This window comes from Notechis scutatus, chromosome 4, assembly GCF_049901735.1.
Source record: "Notechis scutatus isolate UNSWTSFEM ecotype Mainland chromosome 4, rNotScu1.2, whole genome shotgun sequence".
Taxonomy (NCBI): Eukaryota; Metazoa; Chordata; class Lepidosauria; order Squamata; family Elapidae; genus Notechis; species Notechis scutatus.
In genome coordinates, this window is record NC_142012.1 from 20,631,416 (window position 1) to 20,645,871 (window position 14,456).

General features: G+C 39.0%; 1 protein-coding gene across 3 annotated transcripts; it reads right to left on the bottom strand.

The window, feature by feature from the left end:
- Positions 1 to 1,709: 1,709 nt before the first annotated feature.
- LOC113415330 (alcohol dehydrogenase 1B-like) lies at positions 1,710 to 14,080 on the bottom strand. Of its 3 annotated transcripts, XM_087962888.1 has the most exons (10): positions 14,054 to 14,080; positions 12,937 to 13,019; positions 11,799 to 11,900; positions 9,884 to 10,022; positions 8,526 to 8,613; positions 8,213 to 8,423; positions 6,693 to 6,956; positions 5,174 to 5,309; positions 2,847 to 2,985; positions 1,710 to 1,847 (listed from the first exon to the last, which is right to left on the bottom strand). In XM_087962888.1, exons 2-10 carry the CDS (start codon positions 12,952 to 12,954, stop codon positions 1,823 to 1,825), a joined length of 1,122 nt encoding a protein of 373 aa, XP_087819014.1. In that variant the 5' UTR covers positions 12,955 to 13,019; positions 14,054 to 14,080; the 3' UTR covers positions 1,710 to 1,822. The 3 variants fall into 3 exon arrangements, with proteins under 3 accessions (XP_087819014.1, XP_026528467.1, XP_087819015.1); XM_026672682.2 differs by lacking the exon at positions 14,054 to 14,080 and having other exon boundaries at positions 12,937 to 13,357; XM_087962889.1 differs by lacking the exons at positions 1,710 to 1,847; positions 14,054 to 14,080 and having other exon boundaries at positions 2,843 to 2,985; positions 12,937 to 13,083.
- Between the last annotated feature and the right edge of the window lie 376 nt (positions 14,081 to 14,456).

Sequence of the window (14,456 nt, forward strand, 5' to 3'; positions counted from 1 at the left end):
ACCCATATAACCATCGACGAAGAAAATAAACAAGTGATCTGATCCAAGTAGTTTATTATTTTACAATAACATCACATGGGAATGTTCAAAATTATTAACCCAATAATATCTCAAATCCCTTGGTGATAGTAAATCTCTAGCCATAGTTCTATTAAGTTGTCCCATCTATAAGTAAAGTCTCTTCCAAAATATTTTGGCTCCTAACTCTTTGGCACTCTTAAGTGATAAAAATGTCAAACAATTATAAAAGAATTATGAGTGATAAAGTTTCTCTCTTGACTTTTCATCCATTCTTCTATGTTAAAGGAGAAGGACAAAACTGTGAACCTGCTATTGATGCTTGTGATCTTTTAAATGTAAGTGAATAGCCAATCTAATTGTAAATGGTTGTTCTTCTAATCTTGTCTTTTCATCTTGGCATGAATTGGGTTACATGAATCGGCACTACATGGGAGGCAATTCAATAATGCCAATTTATTTTTTATCCTACCTTCATTATTTTATAAATAGCTCAAGCCAGTGAATGTATTTAATACACCTTTCTTTTGCTATATTAACCACAGCAACAACCCTGTTATGTGAGTGGGGCTGAGAGTGACTGGCCCAAAGTCACCCAACTGACTTTTTGGGTACCTAAGGTGGGATTAGAATTCACAGTATCCTGTTTCTATTTGGTGCCTTAACTTTTAGACCAAACTGTCTCTCTTTATTTTATTTACAGTTGAAAAAAATATTCTAATCCCACAACATTAAAAATGAGAAAAGAACTTGGACAAGCTGTCAATATTTGTACCAAATAAAAAGCTGTGTATCGTTTTCCATCTTGCATTTGTAAAAATATAAATTCCATCCTGCCACTCAAAAAAGTGAAGATTTTAAAAAAGCACAGAAATGGTGATAAAATAAATCTGTTTCTAGAACTGGAAGTAGTTAAACCTGCTGCAGATCATTACTGCTGTTGGATTATCTAGCTTTTGGTATATTTAATATATTTAATTGTTTGCTTAGTTATTGCATTTTACCAAGATGATGAATATTTCCCCAAACACATTTATCTAAAAAAGGCAGGGGTAGGAGGGAAACGTGAGGAGAATGAGTTACCTGATAGACAATATAACTAGAGGCCCTGAATATATTTAAATGGGACCTATTAATGAGACTTAATAAAATCTAGATGTGCATGGGTTTCCTTGAACTTGAAGCCCAACAGAAACATCTCTGAACTTATTTCATACTTGCAAACAGACTGAAAAATATTGCTTAATACTTCTCCCTAGTTTTTACCCCGGTTTAGGGAGAATTAGATGAGTTACAACTTCAACAAAGCACTAGACTACACCTATTTCCCTACTAATTAAAGCCACTGAATCTTATGCATTGGCCTTGCATTTATCTATTTGTCTCTGTGGTGAAAATAATTTGTGAGAAAAAAGGTTATGAGCACACATGCACACAATTTTATAAATCCCCTGTCTTTTAGGGGCATATAATTAACTAATGATGAGAAGGGGAGGGAGCTAATGAAATAGGGCTGGTGTACAAAACACAGGAATGTTAAGCATGTTTATAACTATATTTTGCCTAATCTTTGTTTTTGTGTGTTTTTGTACCTTAACTTCAGGGTTGTCTTCCTTGCAGATAAATTCAGCAGTAATAATAACACATGAACCAGAACAATGAGAAAAGAGATAGTAAGAAAAGAAATACGGTAATTTTGTTTCTGTTGACTGGTTTATTGAAGTAAATATGCTTCAAAGTGCATTTCTGGGAGATTTCAGAGACAGAAATGATAGTTTTCTATTTTTCTTCCAAACCAAAAACTTCAAAATGTCAGGACGCAACGGATGCTGAAACACCAGAAAACAGTTTATATTTAAATGTGGTTATTTCTTTTCTTAGCAAATTTAAGAAATTTTATTCAGACTTTAAGTAAGCCCAGTGATAGTAACCATTCATGATTATTTTTATCAATAGATTAATATTGTAAGAACTTCCAAGGCAGATTAAAGGGAGGTGGGGAAAAAAAAAAAAGAAAATGGACTAATTCTGCCAAAATTAAATTTTTCTAGCATGCCATTATTTCTGTGGAAGAATGAATAACATAGATAAATCTGTATTCTCTTTTGCAAAGGAGGCACTCCACTACTCATCCTTTTATACAGCATAAAAGACAGCCCTAATAATAACCGCAGCCTTCTAATAGAAAGTATGAGAAAGAAATAATTTGTGGTGCAAATATTCACACAAATATGAGGAGACATCAGTCTTTCCTGTAACATTTTTTAATCTTTTAGATAATTATCAGCATTGATTTCAGTTGATTACCACCTTTTTGGTGCCTTTTTTCATTAATAATGAACTGAAATACATAGTATTCGTTGATTTGTCATCTTTAGCCAAAATTTTCAGAATAGCTAATATAATTAAAATGGCAACATAATTAATTTATCAGTATAAAATGGCAAGTATTTGAAAACTTTAGCCTTAATCTAGTTTCTATAAGAAATGGGAGTCTCTGGAGTGGAATTTTTAATTCAAGATGCAGCCACAACAACGTGAACACCTCTGTTATATCATCCCAACTGTACCACTAAGCAAAGTAAGTAATATTTCCTCCAAATTCTCTTAGTACAATTTTCTTCTTTCTAGAATTTAGGATCTTGCCTGAAACTTAAGGCATGAAGCTGTTTTGAAAAGCTTCTGTTGGCAAAACAAACAATTCCTCAATATGAATTTCGACTTTTAATTATATGGATACTTAATGCAGTTCATTATCTTTTGGACCATATTTATTCATTTTAAGCTGGGGGAAAAACCTTTTTTTTTTTTAAAAAAGGAAGTCTTACCATTTTCCTGACTGAAGCAAATCAAAACCTTCGTTGATTTTCTCGAACGGTAAAGTGTGAGTAATTAATGGATCTAGGCTAAACTTTTTGTTCATGAAATCCGAAACCAACATAGGAATTGCATCTTTACTTTTCCAGTCTGAAAGTAAAAAAACCGATATAAAGATACTGCATTAATTTTACAAGGTCATTTAAAATACACTTCTACAGCTTTTCTTGAGGCAGTAACTCTTAATAAAATTGGATTAGGTGTCATGTGATAACAGGTAATCTGCTGATCCCAGAGTTGAGGAGTTTACTGTCAATTAAGGAATTTACAGTATAAATTACAGACTTTTTTCTATATTGGATAGCCTATGGACTCTCTTCAAATTTCTATGATCTTATCAATTCCTCATTCTTGAAATCCTGGTTCTCAGAGGGCAAGGAGTAAGAAGCAACCCATTCTAAAGTTCTCGCTTCAATATTTGTTTCTATGCATTGAGGAAAGTATTAGGGAATCTAAAATATATCATATCTGTCCTTTGTAAAGATTACTGGACCATCATTGAAAATCAACCTTCCTTAACCTATTTTCCATAAGTGTTGGACTTTAAAGATCACATTGTCTGAGAAATGCTGGTATTCAAGTCTAGTATTTCTGGAGAATATTAAATTGGGAAAGGTTGATATAAATAAGTAAATAGTAGCACCAGTAGAAGAACAATATGGCTGCATAAGGAGTTTGAGAACTCTAATTCTATTTCTTATGGATTTTTCTCTGCCTCTCAATACAATTTGTATTTATATACTGCAGGAGATGAAACATTGGAGCTCTGAATTTAAAAAATAAATAATTAGAGCTATGAAAGGGGCAATTGTGATATTCCCCAGACTCAGTACTTCTTCTGCAACAAATATTACTTTCTCGGGCAGTTTTTGAAAAACAAGAAGAGATTAATGTTTTTTTCCCTGCAACAATAATATCCTGAAAGATAGCAATTTAGGAAATCAGAAAAATTCTACTGCAAAATGTTTAAACTCTTTTTCCAGCAACTCTGCTATTTGACTTAATATGTTAAGTTCTCCCTGCTATTCCTGCTTTTAAGTTTTTAAAAACATCCCTTGAAGCAGTCAGATATTCCAATTTATATCAAGACATACTGAAATTCTGGTAGTGTTTCTGAATCCTGTTTTACTTAAACATAATCATTTGTGAAATTTTCTATTGTGTTTGAATTTTGGTGGTCCTTTTAGTAACTAGTTTAGGGAGAAGCAGCAGTCTGCTGGTTGTTGGGTATCCTCCAGCTGTTCAGCCAACCATGTAAGTGAAATTATGAGAGCTCTACTCTAACTTTTCTTGGAGGGCAATTGGGCTTGTGAGTAATAACAGAACTACATCTGATTCTATAATTTGGTGACAGAAGATCAAGTAAAGTGTGGGACAATCTTCTGGTGGCAGGAGGCTACATCTATTGGGGTATGGGGTGAGGATTGCTGTGATAGGTCAATGATGCATAATGGATGGATGGGATGTTTAATATAGGTTGACGAAGATAGGATTTTCATTTTTTCCCTTCCACGTTTATTTCCTGGTGGAGTTCAATAAGTGTATTTAGTTCTTAAAATATGTTAAATCTATGAACATTAACAGTTTTTGTGTGTCTCTTGCCTCAAAGTAATAGGAAACCATATCAATATTTTTAAACAAGAGTGGTCTGTCAAGATTCCACTGACTGAAAACAAAATGTTAAGAACAAATCACAGTATCTAGGTCCAAAATAGTGATGACAGAACATTAGATGCAATGAGCATTTTCCTCATCTGGTGCTTTCCAACTATGTTGAAATACAACTACTGTTTTTGCAAATGGAACCATTGATAATACCACCTGGGGATGATAGAAACTGAAAACCAAGTGATTGGGAAAAGATGACACACAGGATTTCAGCTGTTTATGCATTGAGATGACTGAGTCTGTAAGCTAAGTTGGTCTTGATCCCCATCTCCTATCAATTATATAATGAGCCATTGTGACACAATGGTTAGAATGCAGTACTGCAGGCTACTTCTGCTGACTGCTGGCTGACTGCAATTTGGCAGTTCGAATCTCATCAGGCTCAAGGTTGACTCAGCCTTCCAGCCTTCCAGCCTTCCAGCCTTCCGAGGTTGGTGAAATGAGGACCCAGATTGTTGGGGGCAATATGCTGACTCTGTAAATCACTTAGAGAGGGCTGTAAAGCACTATTGCTATTGCTATAGTATAATTGGTAATATTGAGCTTCCCATAGTATAGGGTACAAAAGAGAGAGAGAGAGAACGTATTAATAGCCAAATAGGGGCCCTACCTCCAAATAGAGTTCCTTTCCAAGTGCGGCCTGTGAAGAGAAGCCTTGGAGCAAAGGTAATCTTAGAATCCGTAGGGGGTACTCCCACAATCATGCACTTTCCATAATTTATTTGGCAGGAATTCAAGGCGGTCAGCTAAAGTCAATCCAAAGACATATACATGAATCAAGCCAAATTCAATGTTTACCACTCCAACCACAATTCTTCTTCCATTGACCTTTCACATAGGATTTTATTGTTCCAAATGTATCAATAATAACGTCTCCTCAAATGGTCTATTGTGGCAATGCCCTCCCATGATAAGCTACCATAAAGTAATTTGCAGAAAGAAAGTTTTCCATTCTCTTTTTCTAGCCCAATGCTGTGAACATATTTGAGTTAAACTGACTTACATCCACTCCTTATTTCTTGATTAATGGATGGAATAAGAAATTTCCCAATCATTTCATGAAAGGGATTCATGTTCCTACAGAAACTCTTACTAACTTTACTTTCCCCTTAGAACACGGGTGTCAAACTTGCCACGTCACATTGCTGTCAAGTGATGTTTTGTGACGTTTCCCCCCTTCGCAGAGCTGGGGGGGCGTGGCCTGCACGTGACTCATCCAGCCCGCGGGCTGCCAGTTTGACACCCCTGCGCCTAGAGCATAAAAAGTGCCAGCAATAATCCATCCCAAGATTAAAATCTCATGAAATTATGACACTCATGCAAAATTTTGTGTTCCCACCCTGCAATCTCCATGAAAGAAACTGTAACCCTTACATATAGGATCTCACAAGATTTTTAAATGTTTTAATTGCTTGGTTCAGAGGATGCCATTGTATGAGGTTGCAGATGACTTGACATTTGTGAACACGACATTGTGTCAAACCTTTTGTTAAATGTTAAATCAGGCAAAATCTCTAAAGAACAAAAACAAGCTTTGTATAACATAAGGCAAAAATCCCACTGGCTTGTCTAGCTGTGGGTGTATGAGTATGCATGTCTTTGAGTTAGTCTTGATTCCTGGTCTTGATTGGCGGGACAATCCCTGCAATTTTCATTGTAAGATTTTCAGAAACGGTTTACCATTGTCTTCTTCTTAGGGCTGAAAGGAAGAGACTGGCTGAGGTCACCCTAATGCTTCATGCCTAAGGCAGAACTAGAATTCATGGTCTTCTGTATCTACTATGGGGCCTTAACCACTAAACCAAACTGGCTCCCCTAATCACACGACCCCCCCTTACCAAATTGAAAGGTGCAGTACATGCTGTGATTATATGTAATGGGATGCAGAAGAAATACACATAAGCGGTTTCTTTGCCTGCAACCATCCCTGGTGAGGTAAAAATAGAGTACCCAGGCCCTATTTCTGGTTTCCCCAGATTAAATCCCTGCTGTATTTTGTTACTTAGCACTCTACAATTCCTGCAATGATTATTTCAATAAAGCCCACAGAAACATTGGCTTTTAGTAAGAGATAATTACTTTCCCATGTCCCTTTTAGTTCTATTGTGGTACTACCTTAAGGCACATACCATGGTTTCAGGTTTTCCAATGGCTTCAAAGGAATATTCAACTCCATCACCCCCAGTCAAGTCAAAGATCACTTCATTGATGGGTTTCTTGTAATCATGGGGATTGACACAGTCTGTGACACCAATTTCTTTAGCCTTGGGGAATTTATCCTTGTTTATGTCAACTCCAATGATTCGGGAAGCTCCAGCTTCCTTGCAGCCCATGACTGCTGAGAGACCAACTCCTCCGAGTCCAAAAACGGCACAGGTAGAACCAGGCCGCACCTTTGTTAGCATAAAAAATATATGGAGCATTATGGTTATGTACTAACATAGTTAATTAATCTTTTTGGTACAAATATATGGACCGATATGGAATTTTGAGAGCATCTCATGTGTTTTATCACAAAATCGATACCATGGAAAGAATTGCACATTCATTGAATGGCTGCTTTAAAATGTGACCAGTCACAAATATCTACTTTCTACAAGGCTAACTAGACAAATTGTTTTCCGTCAATATCTCTAATCTCCCCAAAATGATCTCTTCTACCTTTCAACTTGTCTTTGCCCTGGCAGGTTAATACACTTTTAAACTAGTACACTGGCCTGTAGCCACCAACATTTTTATTTTATCTTCTATAATGTTGAATTCCATCATGGAATTAAAATGAAGTCAAATCATTATGAACAGATATATGGCACTATAGCAGGGGTGGCCTTCAAAAATTTTAGTAAAGTGTTCTCTGTCCAGTTTCTGGGTGGGCGTGGCCATGGTGGGCATGGCCTAGTCATCCTCCTGCACCATGGCGGTGGGGTGTGTGTGTGTTTTTGCCCTCTCTGGGCTCCGGAAGCTTTCCTCAAGCCTCTAGGTGGGCGAAAATGGCTTCCCCAGGCTCCAGAGGCTCCCTGGAAGCCGGAAACAGGCCCATTTCCAGCCTTCCCAAACTTCCAGGAGGCATGTTTTTCACCCTCTCTGAGTCTCTATGCATGCCCTGCATCCAAAACGGGCCATGTGGGAACTCCTGGGAGGGGTGAAGCGGGGTGGGCAGGGCCAGCCAGGAGTGCGATTTGGGGGTTCTCCAAACTGCACTGAATCTTAGCTATGGGCTCTCTCGAACCCCTGTGAACTCCCAGCAGCTCACCCCTGCAGGGGTGTCAAACTCGCGGCTCGCAGGCCGGATGCATCATGTGCTGGCCCCGCCCACATCCAGTTTAGCAAAGGGGGAAAAAGTACCGATACATCACGTGATGCTGCCGTGATGACGTGAGTTTGACACCCCTGCACTATAGCTTCATAAGTGACATGGCCTAGAACAGTGGTTCTCCATCTGTGGTCCGCAGCCCTCTGGGGGCATGTGATACCATCACAGGAGGTCTGCGAAGGCTTGAAGAAATGTTATGTTTTAAATCTTGTGTTAAGTCTTGGAGGTCCATGGCCATGGTCCGTGACCACAAAAGGTATTTAAAGTGGGTCTAGGGTGAAGGAAAGGTTCAGAACCATTATCCTGACCTAGAACATGGAGATATTAGAAGCTTACCTTTGCAGCATTTATGGCTGCACCATAGCCAGTAGAAAACCCACAGCTAATAAGACACACTTTTTCAGGAGGTGCTGCAGCATCGATTTTGACAACTGAATCCTCATGTACCACAGTATATTCTGTGAAAGTGCTGGTACCCACAAAATTGTGCAATGGTTTTCCTTTGTGAGTGAACCTACTGGTGCCATCCTCCATTAATCCAGACACTCTGTGAAGATTCAAAAACATGGCAGGGGAAATCAGAATTATTGGTCATGGGGTTATCAGCAGGACAAGAAAGTGTGTGCCACAAGTCTGAACAGAAACTTACTGATCCTTCTTGCAGAGGTTGCCTCTAGGATTCAGACAAGTACTGCATTTGCCACATTGTGGGAGAAAAATCGGAATGACTTGGTCTCCTGAGAATGAGGAAAAGATCATTATCAATGGATCTAAAACTACCAGACAGCTTAGTGGCAGGATTTTACCAGCAAAATAGTCAATTCACCTCTAATTCAATATTGCTATGTTGGAAGAAATATCCATCTGGTTCAGTTCAAAGCAGGGAGAAAGACACTAGAAACATGGAGGCTGATTGGCAAGATGAAGCAGAACCATCAAGCACATAGTTCTGGTTCAGCTGACCACATGGAATCGAGAGTGCGCGGGGGGGGTATTTATACCTTCTCTTGGGCTTTGCACTTGAGCTTCCTGGTCCTGTGCAAGAACATGTATTCTATTGGCTTTTGTCAGACTCCCATGGTGCCATGTAGGAGTTATGTAGGCGTCATAGCTGTAGGCTATGTAGGGTTATGTAGCAGGCAGTGTGTGAAACCACGCCCCCTGGTCCACTATTCTCCATGGAACTGATCCTTGTCGCCCAAATGTTTGGGAGCCACTGAGTTAAACAATGCAGATTATGAACATGTGGTAGACATGGTATTAAAATTTAGCTGCTTCTCATCGAAACTAAATCAATAGCAAAAAGATATTTACTATTATTATTAAACTAATCTTGTTAGTTCGGGAGAGAACAATAATGCTTGTAATTTATTGTAGGATATAGTTGAGGAGATACTACTAACCTACTGCTAGTATTTTCATTCAGAATTTCAGTAGCACTCCTAACTTTCTGAACTCAAGATACCAACAGGTAGTCCTTGACTTATGACCACAATGAAGCCCAAAAGTTATTTTGCTAAGCAAGACAGGTGTTAAGTGAGTTTTGCCTCACATTATGACTTTTCTTGCCACAGTTGTTAAGTCAATCACTGCAGTTGTTAAGTTAGTAACACGGTTAAGTGAATCTGGCTTCCCCATTGACTTTGCTTGTCAGAAGATCACAAAAGGTGATTACATAGCAATAGCAATAACACTTAGACTTATATACTGCTTCACAGTGCTTTACAGCCCTCTCTAAGCAGTTTATAGAGTCAGCATATTGGCCCCAACAATCTAAGTCCTCACTTTACCCACCTCGGAAGGATGGAAGGTTGAGTCACCCTGGGGCCTGGTGAGATTTGAACGGGCAAATTGCAGTCAGCCAGCAGTCAGCAGAAGCAGCCTGTAGTACTACTCTCTAACCACTGTGCTTCCATGACTCATATGATCCTGGAACATGGCAACCATCATAAATTACCTAACTGATTTTAATTTTACTGAGAAAGGTTTTGCACTGAATTTCCATACCTGGTTTCATACTGGTAATACCTTCCCCCACACTCTCAACCACGCCAACTGCTTCATGTCCAAGAATAATAGGTAAGTTTGCCTTTACTGCACCCGTTACAATGTGCACATCTGAGCCACAGATTCCAGAAGCCAAAATCTAGAACAAAGGTAGAAGATAACTCATTGGAGTACACAATTTTAGACTTGACTTATAATAATTTGATTTCTCTGTTAAACCCCTCAATTTTCAGGAAGAGCTATAAGTACAATGATTAAAATTGGTAACTTCCCATAGAAAAATGCAGTTAAAGTTTTTTTTTTTTTTTAAAAAAAGAAACAAGTATTGGAATTATTTAAAGCAGGTTGTCAAATTCGATTTAATTGAGGGCCGTATCAGGGTTATGTTTGACCTTGGGGGGCCGAGGTGGGCACGGCCAGGGTGGGCATGGCCAGCATGACATCACTCGTGTCAGGGGTGGCCTGAGTGCTCTGCCAGCTAAAACGGGCTCCCAAGCTCCATTTTCAGCTGCAATGGCCTCCTACAACCCTCTGCCAGTGAAAATGGAGCTTACTGTATATTGCAGTGGTGGCTAACCTTTTTGGGTTCTTGTGCCAAAAATCGCGTGCCCGCTTGCATGCATGCACTTGCATGCCAGCCCCCAGAAGACAATGCGCACTCCCCACACCCCCTGCGCATGTGTGCACAATCCTCCCGCTGCCCCCTTACCTGCACTGTGCCTCCCAGCTGATTTTCGGCCTCTTCTTTTAAGAAAATATAGCACCTATTTCCTCTGGAAGTAACACTGTTCACATAGCATTCTATATACAAAAGGGGTTCCAGAGTAGATCCTTCCTAACATGAAAATTTGGGTCTGCAACTATAAAGGGACACACCTCTTGCAAGCCCATTTCAACTGTTCAGTTGCCCAACTTGTGACATATGTTGCTACAGCAGCTAATCATACTTGTTTTACCAGATAATTCTTTAGACTTTGAAGAGACCAACTCACCCATATTTATATTAACCCCACAGCAAAGCAAAGACATTCAGAGACAGGATGGTGAAATCGTTATGGTACTCTCATCTTCCCAATGAGAGGCAGATTTGTGTTACAATAGGCAACTGGGCTTCTTATCTTGTAAATTCAGGTTGTTAGGTCATATCTTGCTAGCATTGTGATGCCATGTGTTATGGTATCTGGTGGGTGAGACCAAATTGACAACTGGTTGTTATCTAGGTCTTCTCCAAACTTGAAACTGGTTCTATTGATTGCCAGGACTTCCTCATTCCCAAGAATGATTGTTTAGCAAGATTCTGAAAAAACATTCCTAGATATTGCGGGATCACTACCAGATATTTCAAGTCGGCAAAGAGAGGGAATTGCTGCATCATCGAATCATTTTAAGTCAATGGTGCAGATACAGTATGTTTAAAAATCTTGCATAAGCTTTGATCAAAGACCAAAGACTGTGGATTATGAATCTGGACATTTGTCATGTGTACAGACATATCATATCCTAGATTTGGTTGCAGTGAATGCAATCTAAAAGTGAGCAGAATTCTATTGGAAGAGCCATACGATGCATGGAAGTAAAAGTTACTATGAAGAGTACAAGTTTTGTTCTTTAATTAATCAAAACATATCATAGCTTTTGATCACGCTTAATGAGAAAAGCTTTGTTTGAACAATGTTTAGTCTTTCTTCCAGGCAGTGGGCTTTCTTCCTGTGGGCTCTGATACCCATGTAGACTTCCTGAAGGACTGTGGTTCCAAGGGATTCTGTCTGTCTCATTTTGATTCCAGGTCTTGTCCCTCATTCCCAAGAAAGAAGAAATCATTCTAGGTGGTATGCCTCAGTATATCCCATTTGAGATCGTTGCACATAGATAAGAATAACTTGCATTAACATGGATTTCGGTTTATTTCCTTTACCTTGATGCGAACTTCGTGTGCTTTTGGTGGAGCTACTTCTATTTCCACAATACTAAATGGTTCTTTAGGTTTCCAGATTACTGCTGCCTTGCATTTGATTACCTAAGAAAATGGAAGCAAGAGATGGTTTATTCTAAGAGAAGACACTCATTAATTCATTGATTAATTACTCATTTATAGGAAAGCCTACTCTTCTGGCATCCAAAATTCCTTCCTTCCTACTTGACTGTTGAGCTCAGTTTTGACCAACCAGAACAACTAGACACAAGGACAGTTCCCCCCCCTCGAATGCCATCACTCTGCTAAACAACTAACTCCCACAACACTATCAAATTACTTAGTAAGACTGTATTACTATTATTCTTCTCATCCTTCCTATTACCTATCTCTTCCCACTTATGACTATAACCGTGTTGCTTGTATCTTTACAATTTATATTGTTTTCCTAGTTTTCCTAGTATGTTTTGATTGCATATTAGTAACCTATGTATGATTTAATTGCTTATAGTAACCTATGACTAGTAACCTAAGTGTTGTATCTTATGATTCTTGATGAATGTATTTTATTTTTTCTTTATGTACGCTGAGAGCATATGCACCAAAGACAAATTCCTTGTGTGTCCAATCACACTTGGCCAATAAAGAATTCTATTCTATTCTCTGACAACCCCTTTCCCTAGAATCAGACATGCTACAGAATAATCCCTGTTAACATTTTGTAATTCCTCAGCTTTTTTGCTGTTCCATGGGTTGGCAAGCCATTGAAATGTTTCTTGTTTAATTAATTAGAATGGGTTTGATTTACTTTAAAAGAAAAGCCAGGAATCAAAGCATTGGGCTTAAGTCCACCAAATGTAAATGGGCATGTGAGATTTGTATTTGTTGAGCAGACTGTCACCTCCAACGCTACCTCTGTGCTATGGACGGAATGAACTTTTGGAATTAAGAATGGTTTTAAATGCAGTAAGAGTTTTTCAGAGTGTTACTGATAAGAAAAGTGCCAAGGGTGAATGGGGAAATACAGGAAAACTTTGGGATCAGTCTCGGGCAATTTGCCAACCACAGCGGAAATAATTCTATACTATGGTATAGCTCAGAAATGAATAATCACCATTAAAAGAAATAATAGTTTACTTACTTTCCCTGCAGTGCTCATGGTCCTTGATTTTGTAATACACTTCACCTCTTCTAGGCTATTCTACTTGGTGCAAAACAGTTTGCCTTCAAAATATGGATTGCAAAAAGCTTACTTCTTTTTTAGCTAACAATAGTACTTTCCCAGCTCCACCCCCAAAAACTTAAGCACTCCTTTACTTTGACGAATTTAATCAGGGTGTTTTGTAATGTCTAACAATTAGGCAATTAAGTTCATAGGTTACCAGGGATTTTTAGTTTTAAAGTAGATATTATTAACAGGACAAGTAATGTATCAAGAGTTGTGTTACGTAAGTCCAAGAAACAGCAGTTTGCACAGGCACTTGTGAAAAATGCAAATACATTGGCAAGCTCAAGAAAAAGTACAGAAGAGCTCCATTTTCAGCTGCAATGGCCTCCCGCAGTGCTCTGCCAGTGAAAACGGAGCTCAGTTTTTGCTGGCAGAGCACTGCAGGAGCTCAGTTTTCACTGGCACAGGCACTGTGGGATGGTTCTTTGCTGTTTCCAGGGTGGCCCTTGTGGGCCAGATCTAAGCACCCTACAGGCTGGATCTGACCCACGGGCCTTGAGTTTGACACCCCTGGTGTGGAGTGACAGTGACTGAGGGGATACAAAGCAAAGGGGGAAAAAAATCTACCTCTTTCATAATATTAGACCTCAGAGTCATTTGATGAAATTAAATCCTAGGAGTATCAAGACATAGTAAAGTAAATGCTACTTCATGCATAATTAAGCTCTGGAATGACTCCAAAAATAGTGATGGCCATAAAATGGAAAACCTGAAAGCAATATTTATGGTTTATGGACCTACAAAGAGAGTTTAGACTTTGCATTGTTGTTTTATAGAGCAGAACACTATTCTCAATACTTCTATTTGAATTCCAGTTGATGATAGACAGAGACCGCAGGGTACAAAAAAAAGTTTCAGAGGGTATTCAATAGATTATTATTTTTTTACTACCAGTTCTGTGGGCGTGGCTTGGTGGGTATGGTGTGGCTTGGTGGGCGTGGCAGGGGAAGAGTACTGTAAAAACTCTATTCTTTCCCCACTCCTGGGAGAAGGTTATTGCAAAATCCCATACCCTCCCCATCCCACTAACCTGCTTTCCAGCTCCGTTCTCCTGTGTAGGGCAACAAAAGAAGACCAGCTGATCAGCTGGGACTCAAGAGGCAGAGAATAGATGGGGGCAGGGCCAGTCAGAGGTGGTATTTGCCGGTTCTCCAAACTACTCAAAATTTCCGCTACTGGTTCTCCAGAACTGGTCAGAACCTGCTGAATGCCACCTCTGGAATCCAATTTGGTTGGCTGCTGTGGCAATCAAAGGTTATACCTTTGAACCTTTGCTCTTAAATAATATGATAAAAGGTAGGAATTGTAAAGAGGTGCTTAAAAGCAAAGTTTGTATCCAATATATTGAAATGGCTTACATGGTTGCAGGGTAAGTGGAATCTGTAAAGAGGCCCTAAAATGCAATGTTCCTCTTTAATAAAGGAAAGGAGAGT